Source organism: Heliangelus exortis, chromosome 8 (genome assembly GCF_036169615.1).
Source record: "Heliangelus exortis chromosome 8, bHelExo1.hap1, whole genome shotgun sequence".
NCBI classification, from domain to species: domain Eukaryota; kingdom Metazoa; phylum Chordata; class Aves; order Apodiformes; family Trochilidae; genus Heliangelus; species Heliangelus exortis.
In genome coordinates this window covers 5,636,803-5,653,260 of record NC_092429.1, presented here as the reverse complement: position 1 = coordinate 5,653,260, position 16,458 = coordinate 5,636,803, and the positions used below count along the sequence as shown (strand labels likewise).

The 16,458-nt window shown below is 46.6% G+C and overlaps 1 protein-coding gene and 1 long non-coding RNA gene across 3 annotated transcripts in view; one reads left to right on the top strand and one right to left on the bottom strand.

Annotated features, from left to right (window-relative positions):
* The window catches only part of LRP8 (LDL receptor related protein 8), a 173,075-nt gene that overhangs the window by 7,938 nt on the left and 148,679 nt on the right, over positions 1 to 16,458 (bottom strand). Inside the window, exons 6-13 of one of the 2 annotated variants that reach the window (XM_071750086.1) lie at positions 11,205 to 11,327; positions 10,728 to 10,850; positions 7,777 to 7,896; positions 7,522 to 7,647; positions 5,612 to 5,783; positions 2,776 to 3,003; positions 2,113 to 2,231; positions 514 to 653 (exon numbers count right to left, since the gene is read on the bottom strand). In XM_071750086.1, the coding sequence (XP_071606187.1) occupies positions 514 to 653; positions 2,113 to 2,231; positions 2,776 to 3,003; positions 5,612 to 5,783; positions 7,522 to 7,647; positions 7,777 to 7,896; positions 10,728 to 10,850; positions 11,205 to 11,327 (1,151 nt within the window). The remainder of the gene's footprint in view (positions 1 to 513; positions 654 to 2,112; positions 2,232 to 2,775; positions 3,004 to 5,611; positions 5,784 to 7,521; positions 7,648 to 7,776; positions 7,897 to 10,727; positions 10,851 to 11,204; positions 11,328 to 16,458) is intronic. The other variant, XM_071750087.1, reaches the window with a different exon arrangement.
* On the top strand, positions 648 to 3,686 carry LOC139798929 (uncharacterized). The gene is made up of 2 exons (XR_011727038.1): positions 648 to 1,205; positions 2,682 to 3,686. It is a non-coding gene; the product is annotated as an uncharacterized lncRNA (long non-coding RNA).

Here is a 16,458-nt window from a genome sequence, read left to right as displayed (position 1 = left end):
ACTGCTCCAGACTGCTGAGAGTTAGCAATCCTCTGCCAGGGGAGGAGAAGCTGGACTGGCTCTCTGCTTCTACCCAGGAGTTTTGTCTTCTATAACCCCCAAGTACTCCTGAGGCAGAGAAAGGAACACAATTTTGGACACATGCTTCAGTTCCTAAGCATGAGATGCAAGCTGGAAGGAATTTTTTAGCCCTGGGCCTGGCCACTGGGTAGCAGTGTATAAATTCCCAGCATCAACACAGATGCCCATTTATGTAGTAATTTCTGCAGATCTCAGCAGGTCTTAGTCCTTCCCTGATGACATCTGAGGGTCCAAACTGTACTGCCTAGTTAATTACTGCACTGCTTTTATCAAGGCTTCTGCGAACTGAGTTCTGACTGGACCCACGCTGGGTTCAGCAGTTTCTGTCGCAGCGAACGCCCGGGCTGAGCTGTGCAGAAGGCAGAGACTCAGGAAGAGCTCTGAGACCTCTGGCAGCCTCCACTCTGTTCTGCAGCAGTTTTTGGTCCTTACCTCAAACACTGCTAAGCCAAAAGGATGGCTCAGGTCGTCAACAGAAGAGATCAGAACTTTTCTGTTGCTGCCATTGAAATCAATGCAGGAGAGTGAATGCAGCTTGGAGTCTACCCAGTAGAGACGCTGATTCAGCAAATCTGAGGAGGGAAACACAGTGAAGCAAAATTACACACAGCTCCTGCAACTCATTTTCTCTTGCCCAGCATGTTTTTCCTGCTGGCAGCATGACTAATCTGTTTATTATAGGGCCTTTTATTTTTTTTTTTTTTAACACTAGTTCTGATTTTGAATCTGTGCCCAGATATGCTGGGATAAGACCCTATAAATAAGATTAAAAAGGAGGAACATTCTGTTGTGTGTGTGTGAGGAATGCCTGACTGACAGCTTTGTACAACGAGGTTCTTTTGTTACCAGAAGGAGCAGGGCCCAGCAGCAACTTGGACTTGCCAGAGTCACCTCCTCAGTGCCTGAGCAAGAAGCTTCATTCCTCTCAAGGCTTTTCAGTCCTTGGCCTCTTGCTGGAGAACCACATCCATGATTCAAATGAAACCCCTCTGAAAGACTGGTGCCATTTACACATTTTCAGTGAAGAATCCTGGATCCAGAAACCCTTCTGGTGCTGCTGGCTGGGAGAACCTGGTCCTGGGGACAACTCCTACCAGTCAATTTTTGGGGACAGGGCAGGTAAAGTGGGAGGGAAGGATCTGATGTTATTTAAAAAGGTAAGCACTGAATTTCTCTTTCTGGAGCAAATTCACTCATTTTGGATGAGATTCACTAAACAGAATGCAAGTGAATGAGTGCCAACACAAAACAAGTTGTGTAATTAAACAATTCATTAATTTCTTGATTACTAAAGGGTAAAATTCTTTGTTCACAGCAGTAGCACTCTGACACTATGTAACAGCAGCAGCTTTTCTCCTACATCTTTGCCATGGTCACAGTTTTCAAATATAAAGCCAGGCAGAGCACCTGACACCTGCAAGGTGTAGAACACACACAGCTGTCACTCAGAGGAAGCTGTGCCTCCTGTCCACCCCTGCAGCCTGGTGTGGCAGTGACAGTGACCACAGCCCCTCTGTGTGCCAGCAGGAGGGAGGGTATGGGCCAAGATGGTCCCATCTTGTTACCCCCCCCTGAGCAGCTGGGTGGGTTTGTCAAAGGGAATGGGTGCTGCAGGCTGTGTCTCTGCCTGTGCTGTACCAGGCATCAGTCTGTCCAATGAAAAATCCTGACACTGCTTCTGAGACAGGTCCAGAGGCAGAGACACTATCACCAAGGACTCTCTGATGTTTCCTGGGCTTCCAAAGAGTTGTTGCAGTTGTTGTATACTCCCCACAAACCTGCTTTTGCATTAAGACACCTAAAAATAACTCCAAGTTCCTACAATCTGAGGTTTTGACTGTGGCAAGACACTTCCTGTGCTTACTACTGAAATAAAATTGCTCATGTTGGTGAACAGCAAGCGACAGAGCATTTCCAGCATTCCTGTGTGCAGGTGCTTTTGCACAGTTAGACTTTTTTTTTCCTGTTTAACAATAAGAACAAAGGTACATCAGTCAGAGCACAGGCTGTAGCTCTAACCTGGGCACTTACCCAGTGTGATGCCATTTGGCCACTCAATGTTGTCAGTCACCAGTACTTGCCTCCCCACCCCGTTCAGCCCAGCTTTCTCAATCTTTGCTTTGTCTCCCCAGTCAGACCAGTACATGAACCTGAAAGATGCAAGAACACAGTAAACAGGACTCTGCTGTAAGGAATCTGTATTCCCAATCAGAGTAGGATGCTCTGTTCTCTCTGCACTATGGCAAAGCCACACTCGCTGGAGTTCAATCTGATGTGCACCCAGGGGGCCACATTCTGACCCCACAGGCACAAAACTGGCACCAGAATGTAAAATCCCTCCTTAGTAACCCCAGGTGAACTCTGTTCCCACTGTGTCTGTGAGGGATGGGGACCACACTTATTGGAGCAGCCCCATGTTGGAGCAGACAGGATGCTTCACTGCCCAGCACAACCCATGTGCCTGGACCAGCTTAGGCCCTAACATGTAACCTGATCATTGTTTTCAGGACTTCCTCTGACAGCAGTGGCCCTGCAAAGAGCTGGCTGAATCACTGCAGCAGTGCCATTTAAGTTCAATGAATCTCTCTCTGTCTACAAAGGCATCTGAAGACTTGATGAGAATCACCCACGAGTTTGTGAGAGCAGCAGAAAGAAGACTGGAATGCAGGCAAAGGGAGTGTTTGTGGTCTTTACCTCCGTGTGGGATCCACAGCGATGGCTCTCGGCTCACTGAGGTCACTGTTGAAAAGTGTCCTCCTCCTGCTGCCATCTGCAGTGGCCACTGAGATGGTCTTGTTCCCAGAATCTGTCCAGTAGATGTTCTTATGAACCCAGTCTATTGCCAGTCCCTCAGGAGAGTTCAGCTGACTGTCTATCAGAATCACCTGCTCGGCCGTGTCACTCGCTTTGTCTATGTAGGCACTGCAAAGAGAGGACTTGTCACAGGTGACACAGCACAGGGAGGGACACACACACACCTGACACACCTGCCTGGGGCTGGACCTCAGGTAGCACCACTGCATCCCCATGGAAAGAAAGTGCACATGTAGCAGCATAACTGACACAAAGCCCCTCACAGCTGGATGCTGCAACCTTCTGCTTTCTCCTACAACTTGTTCTTCTTCTCCTATACATTACAGGAAGTGTTTCCCAAATGTCCCGAATTGGGAACTGTCATTTTTTTTTCTACCTGCTTCCTTCTATAACTGCAGAACTCAGCAAAACATTTGACTTCAGGCATGTTAATAACTTCAATAGCAGATTTATGGGATTTATGGACATTAGAAATATAATCTCCAGTGCTCTGCTGAACGGAGTTGAACTTAGCATGCAAATAAATGTGCTTAAATGTCTTGCAAAATTAGGACCTGTGTAACTAATTATGATTCACCAAAGGAGTTGTGGAGCTGTACTAATTTGGCGAGTGATCTCATTAGATACAAAGACATTGGCAGCCTCAAAATGCTAATGAAAAGCAGCAAAGTCCACATGGATGTTTCCTAAATAACTCAGTGTTACTCCTCCAGTCACAGAGGGTGAGTCTGCTCTGTTGCCCCTGCACCAATACCACTTGCACTAAATAAACTGAAGTGGTTTTGTTCTAAGTTTGCATCAGCGTGTCCAAGATCTTAGTCTGGATCTTCCTATAACTTGGTACATGTTAAAAAAGTTACAAAACAACAGGAAGTTTCCATTCCCCCAGTCCCTGGTGACATGGTTTACATCTCTTGGTCAGTGGCCATCATGGAATGAGGGAAGGTTTAAGTCATACAGGTGCTGAGCTCTCATGCATCAGATCAGAAATTTGGAAAAAAACATCTAAACCCAGGAATTCTTGACACTGTTTCATGGTCTGGCTACACAGAGCCAGCCTGGGCTGACAGCATCCTACTGCATCTTCACTACAAGGAAAGGGTTTGGTCTCTCCCAAACCCAGCACCAAATGAACAGAACCATCTGCAGGGCACCTGACACTGTTCCCAAGGCTGTTATGGTAGCCTGAGGAGCACCACCTGTTGTAACTACACACGTCCAGGTACCCTCAGTGTGACTCCCTGCACTGCTGGGGAAGCAGAGAGATGCTCCTGAGGCTTTCAGAATGGGAGGCCTGAAATACAGGTGACATTTCAAACCTCCCAGTAACTAAATACTGTAAAATATCTTCTGACATCCCAAAGGGGACATCACCTCAATAGAAGAGGAGCTGATAAGGCAAGTGAGGTGAGCAGTAAGGAAGATGTGATCTCTTGCCAGCAGTTACCTCCTGTACCATAGTTTTCACCTTGTGACAGTCTCTCAGCTACAGACTGCTTTTCCTCAGAGGACTCCTGGAGGTGGAGTCCTGTTTGCTGAAGGAATGTGGTGGCTTTTTGTTTGTATTACTGACAGTAGCAGCATCTTAAATGGAAACATTAATTTTTAAGTTATGATTGCAAAGCAAGAGCTTTTTTGCCCTGCAGAAAAGGTGAGACTTACAATTAAGCTCATGCAAGGAGGAGTAATAAAGAGGAAAATTCTGCTGTTTAGAGAAAGAAAAAGGTTTGGTAAAGCCGTATTCAGGGCATGAACACTGCCCAGGGGCCCCTGTCAGAGCTGCAGGAGAAGCAGTGTATGTTGAATAACTGCAGGAAGTCCTTTCCCACCTCTGCCTGTGCCTGCAGTCAGACACACTGAAAGCACCCAGCCTTCTCTGAGCCATCTCCCCATTTTCAGAGCCCCACAGGCCTGCTCAGGGTACCTGCCTGGCTACTTAAATGCTTAACACTCAGCACAATGTGGGCAAATCCCCCTGCCAAGGGCACAGGAGCTACCACAGCCTGCAGGAACCCCAGCTTGGCTCCCACGCACTGAAACCAATCAACCTTTGCCTGATCATTAGCTAAAATCCAGAACAAATCACTGTAGAAGCTGCAATAGGGTGCAATAGCTATGAAAATCAGAATATACACAGGGGATTTTCAGCTCATAAATTAAATGTATTTATTGACTAGGCACTCACAAGCTCCAGAACATGATGCAGTGATGGATGCCATAAAAACAGCTGAAGGAGGAGGCAGCATGAGAATAATGTGCACTGTGGTCAAGTGCTGTGATTTAAAACCCAGTCTGCCAGAGACCAGAGTGGGCAGCCAGGATCTGTGTTGCTGCCTCCCTGCTCCCACCATTCGCCTCCTTTGTGCTTCCCAGTGCCAAATCCTTTGTGTTTCCCCACACAGCAAGCACTCAGCACAGCAGCAGCCTCACGCAGCAATACTGTGAGTCAGTAAACAAGAATCTGTGTGCAATTCCACAAATGCACCAGGATCTATTACTGACAAGAAGCCTGCCTGTATTATCAAGCCAGATAACTGCACAAGCCCCTGATTTCTCAATTCCTAAAAAAACTTCAACATCTGAATACAGTGAGAGAAGACAATCCTTTAAGTTCACTGTACCCTGCATTTTTCTCTGCAGATTGTCCTTCGGGGGTACAAATGGAACAGTACATTTGGAAAGAACCAAACCCACACATCCTCCTCTTGCCCCATACCTGTAGATTTTTCGGTAGAACAAATCACACCAGTATATTCTGTTTGTTGACACCTCCACATCCAGTGCCACGACGTTCTTCAGCATGGGAATGATGCGGGAATAGTCCCTCTTCACCAGGTCTATCTTCCGGACCTCGTGGCGATTGGTGAAGATCAGGTACGGGCTCTTGCCTGCCACAGAAAATAAAACACATTTGGCATTTCAGCAGCTGACCCAAGGGCTGGATTCAACTTTCACCTCTCAAACAACAGGACTGTCAGTCACTGGCAGATCTGCTTTGTCAGGAAACTTTAAACCACACCAGAATCGAGTGTAAATCCACAGAGCCACGCTGAATCCAGCAAAGCCAGGACTTGTTGCCAGGGAGAGATTATAAGACTGTCCCATGCATGCAGAACTTGAACAGCCCACCTGAGCACTTGGGCTCAGGCAGTTCATGTTCCTCTTTTGTGAGGCCACAGCCAGCAGCTTGGGTGCTGGCAACACTGCTACTGCAGTTGTGATCTCAGCCAGCCCGGATCAAAGCCTCTCAAGAGGCATAAGTTGACCTGAATTTTCCAAGACAGAAGACAGACAGAAGCCCAGCAGTTATTTTGCACCCCAGCCTCCAGGGTTATTCAGAGGGTACCCCATGGAGGTCAGTTTCCCACTGCAGGAGGCAGACACAACGCTCTGGGCTCAGACCAAGAGCTGCACATCCTTGCTCTCTGCAAGTAGAGAACACAGAATCATACAATGTCAGGTTGGAAGGGATCTCAAGGATCATCTGGTCCAACCTTTCTAATATTATTGTTTAAGTGATGTGTCCCAGCACCTTGTTGAGCTGAGACTTAAAACTTTCTAAAGTGGGGGAATCCACCACTTCCCCTGGGAGACCAGTCCAGCATTTGATTCTCTGTGTTCTTCAGTGTCACTGCAATAAACTGAGTCAAACAGCTCAAGCTTTAGTTTGCTCTTTGTCTGTTTTGTGGTAGGGAAAATGATGGAAAATGATGATGAGGCTCAGCAACAGCTTTAATGTTTGACTCCAACAGAGGCCAGCAGAGGAACTTAGTGAGGAGCAACTTTCCACTGGGAAAAAGGGGAACATGTACTGAAAGAGAACAGCTGGGACAAAGTTCTATAGTTCTGAATATATTGTGCTGCAGGGCTCCCAGCACAGCCTCTTGGGAACAACAGAATTTTCTAACCAGCACAAGAAGGAGATCAGTATCCTAGGATATGGGTCAATCCTAACTCAGTGGAGGTGTGAGACTAACAGACTTGCTGAGGACAGCAGGACACTGGGAAGAAAGGGGCCACATGGATGTGCAGGATAACTTTAGAGAAGGAATTTTGTATTGCAGGTACCTCTCCCTTCCCCAGGGGACCCACTATTCCCATTAAAAAAAAACCCAGCATGGCTGGTGCTCAGTCTTGCACAATTCAACTGCATAACCCTCTGACATTAACATTTATTTTTGCAATAAAGTCAAGCAAACTGCTGGTGTTCATCCTGGAATTTGTGTAAGAGGCTAGGAGGGTGGAGAGGTGGCTAACCTCCTCTGCTTCAATTGGGGTGTTTTCTTCCTTTTAATACTACTATCACTAAATGTTTTTCCTGCACTGCTTTTAACACCACCTGTCAAGAGACTTTCTTTTCTAGCTTCAGCTTCAATCAGCCAGCTAGTGACTGCAATCTTGCTCTGTGCACTGTTAAAATATTCTGATCTGCATGCTCAGTAAGGAGTTCTTGCCTAGAGATGCATCTGGTAGCACTGCAGCAGTTCAAATGAAATGACTTTACTTACTTGCTTTGCTAGTTTCCTTTTGTTTCTGTTCCTCCAGCTTCAGCCCTGCAAGCACGTTGTCTTATCAGAGCTGTGAAGTTGTGCAAGGAGAGTTTAAGTGCCTGTGGCACTGTCTTACCTACAGCTTTGCAGTTCTTGGACAGGGTGTCCATCTCGTATCCCTCGTAGCACTCACATTTGTAGTCCCCTTTGTAATTAATGCAGATCTGGCTACAAGCGTCTGGATTCTCACATTCATCTATGTCTGAAAGGAGTGTTTGAAACCCATCAATAACTTGAAATCAAACCATCTGTGATGGAGCAATGCTGAAGTGAATATAATCACATCTCTGGATGGTGAAACACAAGGGACTGCTGTTTGCATGTCAATTACCTCCACATGTTTTTTTATCCAGAAGCTTGTATCCGGGCGGGCATTCGCATTCGTAACCGATCTTCAAGTCCTTGCAAATGTGTGAGCAGCCCCCGTTATTCAGAGAGCATTCATTGATACCTGGAAGGAATATACAGGTTATCTGTGACAAAGTTTTAGTTTTACGATGGAATAAAATTAAGAGAAATGTCCCCGTATCTATCAGCTTTTAGTAGCCTGGAGCCTCATGAAATGTATAAGTGACTTCACAGACAGGAAGCCACCACCGTATCACTTCACTGCTCTTTATGACTCCAACCCAACGCTGCAGGAGGCTCTGCACTGAAAGCTGGTGGCTAAATGAACAGGGAGCCCTGGGGATACAGCATATGTGATACAGCCTCGCTTCCCATCAGAGAGCTGCTGCTTGGAGCATGTTCTGCCACATGTGAGAAACTTCCAAGGGACCTAAGGGCTCTCTCTCCAGGAGACTCCTCCTTCCCCATGCGCTGGTTCATGTTGACTTTTCTGAACAGTCTCTCTGAGCTTTAATAATTCATGCTGGGGGAGCCTCATCTCCCAGGGGCCATCGATTTTGAAACACTGTACTATTTTCCCATCTACCTCCAAGAAATGATCTATGTGAAAATTCCAGAAAACACCAAAGTACAGTCTGTCAGAGATACTGCAGTATCTGATACACAGTCCTCCCACAAGCACCTCCCACACGGCAGTCCCTGCTGGCAGCCTGCATCAGCCCAAGTGTGCAATTTATGAACCAACAGCCCCCGTCCTCTCCTGGGTCCCTGTCTAATCCAAGGCCACCTCTCTGCTTTTCCTTTCAAGTGCTGAAATGAAAAACAGACTAAATGCATCCTTGGAACTAGAACTGAATGAGAGGTTGAGGAAAGCTGGTTTCCTGACAGAGGAAAACATTTCTTCTTGTTGTAATTACCTACACATGGTGAAGAGAAAGTCCTCTCCCCAAGTAAGACTGCTGAATAGAAACTGGGATTTTGGAGATAGTGGGCTCACTAGAACAAGTAAAACTGATTTGCTTTAATCTATAATACAATTCAAAGGCAAATTTTAAATTCATCTTCTTGCTCCCTTGCACATTAAAGGTGAGCAATAGTGCAGAGGCATTCAACTAGTGCTCTTGAAAGAAAATTAAAACAACCACAAGGCAATTAAGTCATTAAATCTAGGAAAATACCAGGCCAGAAAGAACCCCATCTCAGCTCTGGAATGTCTTCACATTCCTATCAAAGACACACAGAGATACCAATCCATGTAACATTGTGTCTGCACTCTCACCATGCAGTGATGTTCAGTACTGGGTCTCACCTATTCCTACATTTGCACAGGCTTTTAGCAAATTGGGTCATAAAGAGGCTCATCTGCTCCCTGCCAAATACTACACAGGCTGCTTTGCCTAACAAGCAACCCCTCACTCAGATGATTCCCATGGTTTCAGAGGTGCTTTGTGGAATGGATTTAGAGACTGTAAATCAAACACTGGTTCACTTGCCACACTCCTCAAGAGGAGCTGAGGAGGAGCCAGGCAGACATTTCCCTCTTCTCTTTCTGCTGAGCAGCTGCTGCCCATTACCCAAACTTCAGCAGTATATTCTCTGCCTAAAACAAGATAAGTGATGTTCTGTCTTCCAAGCTTTTCCAGGAAATCTCAGAGGGCACTACCACATCTAGCACACAGACAGACAGACAGACAGACCAAGATGGGGAGCATGTCCAGCACCTCCTGCCTTCTGCCTGGAGTAGTGCATGGGTGTTAAATTCACAGCAATCCACACCATTCTGCACTAAGGAACAATGTTTCCCTTGGGGGACAGACTCTGCCTTGCTTCCTGACTCAAATGACACCTCACTGCCAGCTGTGGCACCATGGTGAGGGTAAGCACCAAGCCCAGCTGTGCCATGTACTCCTAAAACAAGGTGAACTGTCAGCTTAAAACAAGGTGGGATGTCAGCTTTGTCGTGAGACCTCCACAGGCAGACAAATTGCAACACCCACACAGAAAGACAGGGAAATGTGGATTAGTGTGGAAGAAAGCAAGGGCACACTGAAAGCACGAGGGAAGAGCATCCTCACTAGGCATGCACACACACTTCTTGTCTGATACAGAGGAGAGACTGACAGCTGTTCCTGGATGTGAGATATTTAGGAGGCAGACACTGAGCTCCATCCTACTGGTGCTCCATGATGTCATGGAAAGGGATGCCTGAGACATTTCTGCACTGGGGAAAAAAAATGGTGTGTCTGAGTAATGGATCAGATTGGAGCTGGTACCCACTGTGCCCAGCAGGACAGGTGAGAGAGAGGCTGCCCTTGGGAGAGCCCCACAGTTCTCTGACTTGGGCCTCCTGTTCTGCTGACTCTGACAGCCCCGAGGCAGCCCTGGCTCCTGTGGCTTGTGCATTCTCATTAGCCCAGAGCTGGCAGGATGCAGCCTGCTCTCACTTCTAAGGGAAGCACCAACAACATGTAAAACCCAGAAATGGCTGAAGTCATCTCTCAGTGATTGCTGCCACTCTGTGTGTTTTCACGTTCAAAGCATGTCCCCAATGCTAATTTTTTATAATGTTGTTATCATCTTACAATTCAAAGATAATTTAGGCAATGAGGCTGAATAAACCAGTCTGTGCTGAGGACACCACCAGTATTTGGGGAGAGGGGAATTCCTGATTTCTGGTCCCGTGCTCAGTTCATACATCCCTCCAAGAAGAAAAGCTGAACTGAGGAGGGCACAGTTCAGACTTACAGATGATCATACTAGGCTACTAATTATATTTATATGAAGGGTGATGAGAGAATAAAGGCAAGGAAAGAGGAGCAGAGTGAGAAATAGCATTAGCAGCTACATGTGGTTACGCTCAAAGCTGTGAGCACCAGATGGAGGAGAGGGAAAGCAGTTACAACAGGAGCAACACGTAGAAGGCAAGTACTGTACCACATTCTTTCAGAGGCTCGTCAGACCAGTCCCTGCAGTCTCTATGTGAATCGCACACTTTGCCTCCGTCAATGCACTCTCCACTCTTACACTGAAACTTGCTGGGACTTTCACATGCTGACTCTGTCATGTCGGGCAAGAGAGGAAAGCAACTAAGTTAGATGAGGCTCACAACAACAAAAAGCCTGACATAAAGCTCCAAGAGGGAGTCATTAGCAGAAATGGGATGAGATTAAGCAAATGAACATTGAACCTGAGTATCATCCAAGGAACATTTAAGGTCATGCAGTCTGCCTTGTCAAGCACAATCACCTCTCCCGAGCAACCCCGCTGCCAGAACAGCTCAAAACTCTCTACAGGAAGCAGCCTGACGCGGCCCAGAGGAGCAGCACTGGCCTCCTTCCCTTTCCAATGCCCACACAGCTCTCGTGGGCTTTCACCAGGGAGCACGAGGAGTGCAGAGCTGCCTGCACCTACCTTGAACACAGCCCGCCTCGTCGCTGTTGTCAGGACAGTCGTGCACCTTGTCACACTGCTTTGCTCCGTGGATGCAGGTCCCATCACCACACTGGAACTCATCTGGCTGGCAGGTCACCAGAGCTTTAAGACAACACATTCAAGCATCAGCCACACAGGATCTCATGTCTGGTACCTTTCAGCCATGTACCTCTGACACTACCGGAGTTTTGCCCCTTCTGCCCTCAAATGTCACAGAGCATCAGCTGCTTCCACTAAAGCACCAGAGTAGCTGCCTCAGCCACTGTCCTCCTGTCCCCCTCTGCCATCCCAGAGCACCTTCTAGGTACTTGGGAAAAGAGCCCCAAAGCCCCTGTGAGCAGATCTAATCAAAACAGAATCACTGCAGGCAGTGAAGCTCCTCGGGTGAGACCCAAGGAAGCAAGCAGGCAGCACAACTATCAGCAGGGGAGCTCCTCTGGGGTCTTCACTCTTCTTTGAGAACCCAGGTTGCTTTCCAACTAGGAGTGCAGAGGGGTTCTGGGTAGGCAAAGACAACTGCTCCTCAGCTCTCCTTTCTTCAGAAAACTTATACTTATTTCAAAACACATTCGGGCAAAAGCCATGTATTGACTCTCTCTGCCAAAGCCAGTGTGGTCACACTAGAGAGGAAGCCAGCACCACAGATGTATCATTTGGGCTACCAAATTCCCAGGAGCTAACAGAACACTGGAAGGCAGAAGAGCTCCACTGCACTGTGGCTTGGTGTTTCTTTGGGTTACAGGCCAAAAACTTCTCCACAGTGTCAGACACGGTTTCAACAAGCTTGAGGCTCACTTGCCCAGGTCAGATTATTACAGACTCAAAACAGATGTGAGGGACAGCAAAGCTGGGGGGAGAATAAAACAGAGAGCTGCACTGACCATACTAAAAGCAGTCATGCTTCCCTCCCCACAGTTATGCTGAGAGAGACCTCCCTAGCATGAGACCAGCTTTGCACTGACATGGGACACAGGCCAGCAAAGGGCTGCAGCCTGTAGCTCACCAGCAAAACCAGGCTCCTCAATCCTGGCACATGTTATGCAGCTCACTTCTGAGGGGTCCATCTTACAGATGTTTTCTTAAAATCCTATTAAGGCAGTGCACCCTGGAGAGCTCTTGATTCTAGCCTTTCCATCTTGCTGATTGCATCCTGGTATCGTATGACAGAAAATCACTGCCTCGGAATAGCTAGAGGAGGTCAGCACTGATGTTACTACATGGGAGGTGAGAGCTATGTGGCAGACCTTCCTTGACAATTTGACAAACTGTTTCTAATACAAAAATTACTACTTTCAGATAACCCAGGAAGAGCCACGGACACGAAGTGAGCTTGCACTGATACCATAAAGTATTAGCTGCACATAGGCTCAGCATTACTGGTGGGTGAAGGATCCAGATTCACAACTGCTTCACTACATTTTGCTCTACTGCATCTTCAGCTGGCAAAGGGCACATGAGACGGGAAAAGCCACAACTGAGGGGCTGAGGGGGGGAAGGGAGAAATCATGACTTTAGAAATACACAGTATTCACAGGAGGGAATCTTGGAAATAGCACTGCTCCTCGGAGAGGAAAGCCATATGCACTATATTCATAAAAAGCTGCAAAGGAAGAAAAATATCACAAGCAATAAGCATAGTTATGGGACCAGCTGTGTTGCCACATTTCAGCTAATAAACCCAGGCACAGAAATGGGAAACCTCAGTGGGACATCTGGGACAACAGCTCCCAATGAAGCATGTGGAAACTGTTACTCTAAATGGAGAAAAATGAAGGAGAGAAAGAAACAAAGCTGCAGTCTGGGAGAATCACAGACCACAAATCTGGAAGTCATACTGAGAGCTCCTGCAGGGAGGCAGAGGAACTTCTGCATGAGCTGTTCCTACCACATGCAACCACCTGCCTGGAGAGGAATGGTGGATGGAGGGACCACCTTCTGTCCCAGCAATCCTTACCACTTCCATTGCCCACTTCAAAGCTTTTCCTACTGTCTGATCAGAAACTCCCCTGTCACAATCACGGCTTCTCTTCACCCACAACGTGAAGAAGTTTGCTTCATCTTTTCTGTACACAGTGAAAGGATGGTCCTACATTTCTGACTATAAGTATTAACTCCCTGCAGAACTATAACATGTAATTAAAACCAACAGGTGTCTTGCCTTTCCCAGAGCAGGAAAAGGTCTCCAGTTTACCTCATAAATCTGCATGACAACTGCTACAGATTTGGAAGGCAGCCGTTAGAAAACATACTAATTATCCTCAACTGTAATTTCAAAGCTCTCCTAAAAAGCAGCTATAGCTAGATGCTAAGATTGGAAAGGTTTCTAATCCTAAAGAAAATTAAAATGAAGGAGAATTTTGCAGGTACTTCAAAGATAATGTCAAACAAGCACTGCAAGACTGAGAAAAATGACAGCACAGCTCTCAGCTCAGTTGCTACAGGGAGTGCAAAACACAGAGGTGGGACCCTACAACATCACTGCACAAAGCTTTTGCTTCAAGAAGAGAGGTTTGGAGACCAGGCTTGGTTTCCTGGCTCATTTCTCACTCCAGCAGAGCTGTGAAGCTCAGACATTTGAGCAATGGCCCCTTAGCCTCTTAACAGGCATTTAAAAAGTGCAGATACAGTAACAAGTCTTACTGATCACAATGATATTGAAACGCATACACAGCATTTCTATTTTTTGGTGCATTTTTTCAGTAGGAGAGAGAATGCTGTGCTTATACTCAGCCTGGAGGTGTAAGTTTGAGGGGGAGGGCCAGAAACTTTGTCATCCTGATGCTGGGACACAGATTCATCCCATCTTAGCACCACCAGCAGAGCTGACATCAGGTTGCCATCTGGGTCACTCCCAAAGTGGTGAAATATCCCAAGAAGAGGGAAGAGCAGTGCTGTTTATTTACACAAGGATTCTAGAAAACTGCTGTGTTGTTTTGAAGAGTTTAAATCAATGAAATCTCAGCAGTTTTATAGACATGTCCTCTGCTCCACAAATAAAATAGGAAACAATTTACAAAAACCCTACTAAATTAACAGACACACTAACAGACACACTTCCCATTTGCAAATACTGGGCACAAAGATGCATTGCTCAAATACAGCAGATACATCCCAGATTCCAGGTCTAAGCCTATGTTTCTTCTATCTTCTGTCCTCTCTCTTGCTGCCCCTGCCCCCCTACATGAACTTTATCTGAAGAAAACTCCAGCATTTGCAAAATGCATCAATCCTGTTTTAAAGATGGGGTGACAGAGGCATAAAAGTGTAAAGTCAGGTCTCAAGGGATCTGTTGTCCAGCTGTCAATTGTAGGTGTTACTTGTTCTCCCTTCTGGATGTCCTAATGTGAGCTGCAAAAGACATTTTAAATTACAAGCACTACACATTTGGAGACTAATAAACCTAATCTAATGTTGATTTTATAAATATATGTACATATGTGAATATATATGCTAGGAAAAAACCCAACCACTCAGTGTTCTCATGCAGCTTTCCTGAAATGACTCATTCCCTCCTATTTATTTGCTGTCTCTCTGCCAAAACCCATTCACCAGTTGTCACCCTTCATTTCTACTCTGTTTATCACCCCAAAATGGTTATAACAAATGACTGGCAATGGCCTCATGACATTTTTTTTAAAGTATTAGCTCCCACCCCTCTAGTTAATACAATGCAACCCCCACATGAGTCCCATTTGCAAGAGAAGATATAGTGCTGCTATCTGCAGTTTTAATCAAGTCAAACCCAGTGGTACCTGTGCTATCCCTGCTGCTAAGGGATGGAGCAGTGTCATATACCTGTAACTCCCTTCAGACCATGTGACACTGATCTCAAAAAGAACATTTATGGAGAGCAAAAAATATTACAGGTCAATCCTTAAGCTCTTCAGTCCAACAGATGAACAGTGTTGCTGAGTTTCCAGAGCTCTCAAGTGTCACTTCCCTCCTGCACCCAAGCAACAGCTGCATTTGGAATGGGGATTCAACATTAGTTTTACCCTGACCCAGCCAACCCATCAGCTACATCAGCACTTGGTGCCACAAGTCCTCTCCTGGCTTCTGCCTTAGAGATTCCCCTCTCTACGGTGTAAACTCTTGGTTTGCACTAGTGTGTAAAGAGCAGAGCCAGGCACTCTGCACAGAGGAGCACTGCAGTAAGTAAAAAACATGGGGCTTTGAGTCCCACTGTTTCCTGTCCCACAAGAGTGAGAGCAGCAGAAGCAGCTCACATGTTTGTTTCTCCTGGGTAGATAAGCTGCACACTGAGCTGTACTGAGAATTACGGGAAAAAAACCCTCGGGTGCTAAATCTCTGCTAGTCAGAGATAAAAATGTCTCGGGTCACATCTGCCACATTCCCTCCTTTCTCCACTGGTTGTCAGCACTGTGCTGTGCTGCAGGGGTGTCCAGCTGTGTCCTCTGACCCAGGGAGGCTGCCCAGGGTCTGTCTGGAGGTACTACTTGGTGAAGCTGAGCTGTAGCTGAGGGATAGTGTCAGGGCCATGCTCCTTTTGTGCCTCACATCTCAGCAGTCGGAGCTCAGCTGGATCTTGCTGTGTCTGTCAGATCCAGGAGAGGTGCTGGGGAACAGTGTTCCCTCTGCCTCAACAAGATCCACAGGTACAGTCCCACCCCTCTCACTCAGCAGTGCCAAAGGAAATGGGGCCTGCAAAAGACTTAAAAACCCCTCCTACTGAGTTGAACAAGGTCTGCAATTTTACAGACATTTAATTAGAAAGTGTCACATGGAAGCTGCTGCACTATGTCACTACTTGGAAATAGAAGAGAGCTCACCTTTCCCTCCCCTGAGTTGTCTAAACTTGGCCCCCACTGCAGGGAATGCAATCTATGGGGCAGAGATCAGTTCTTCACCTGTGCTTGTAACATGGGCCAAGACACTGTCTCCTGATTTGGAGGGGATACAACTACAGGACTGTCTGCAGAAGGTCTCAGAATGAGAACAAGGCACCAAGCAACACAAGCTGTCCTAGCCAGCAGTGCACATCTCCATCAGATATGCTCCAGCCTGGCTTTCTTACAGTCACTTCACACTTTGCCAACTTTGGCTCCTGATTCCACTGTTCCTGTATCTCTTCAGAACATGAAGTACTGCAGGAGTACCTGTTACCCAAGAGATCTGTCAGCTCCTCTATCACCTTGTCAGAAATAAAGGAAATGACATCCTACCTAATCCATCCCTACTCAGAAGGAAGTTCGCAGAGATGATATTCTTGTAC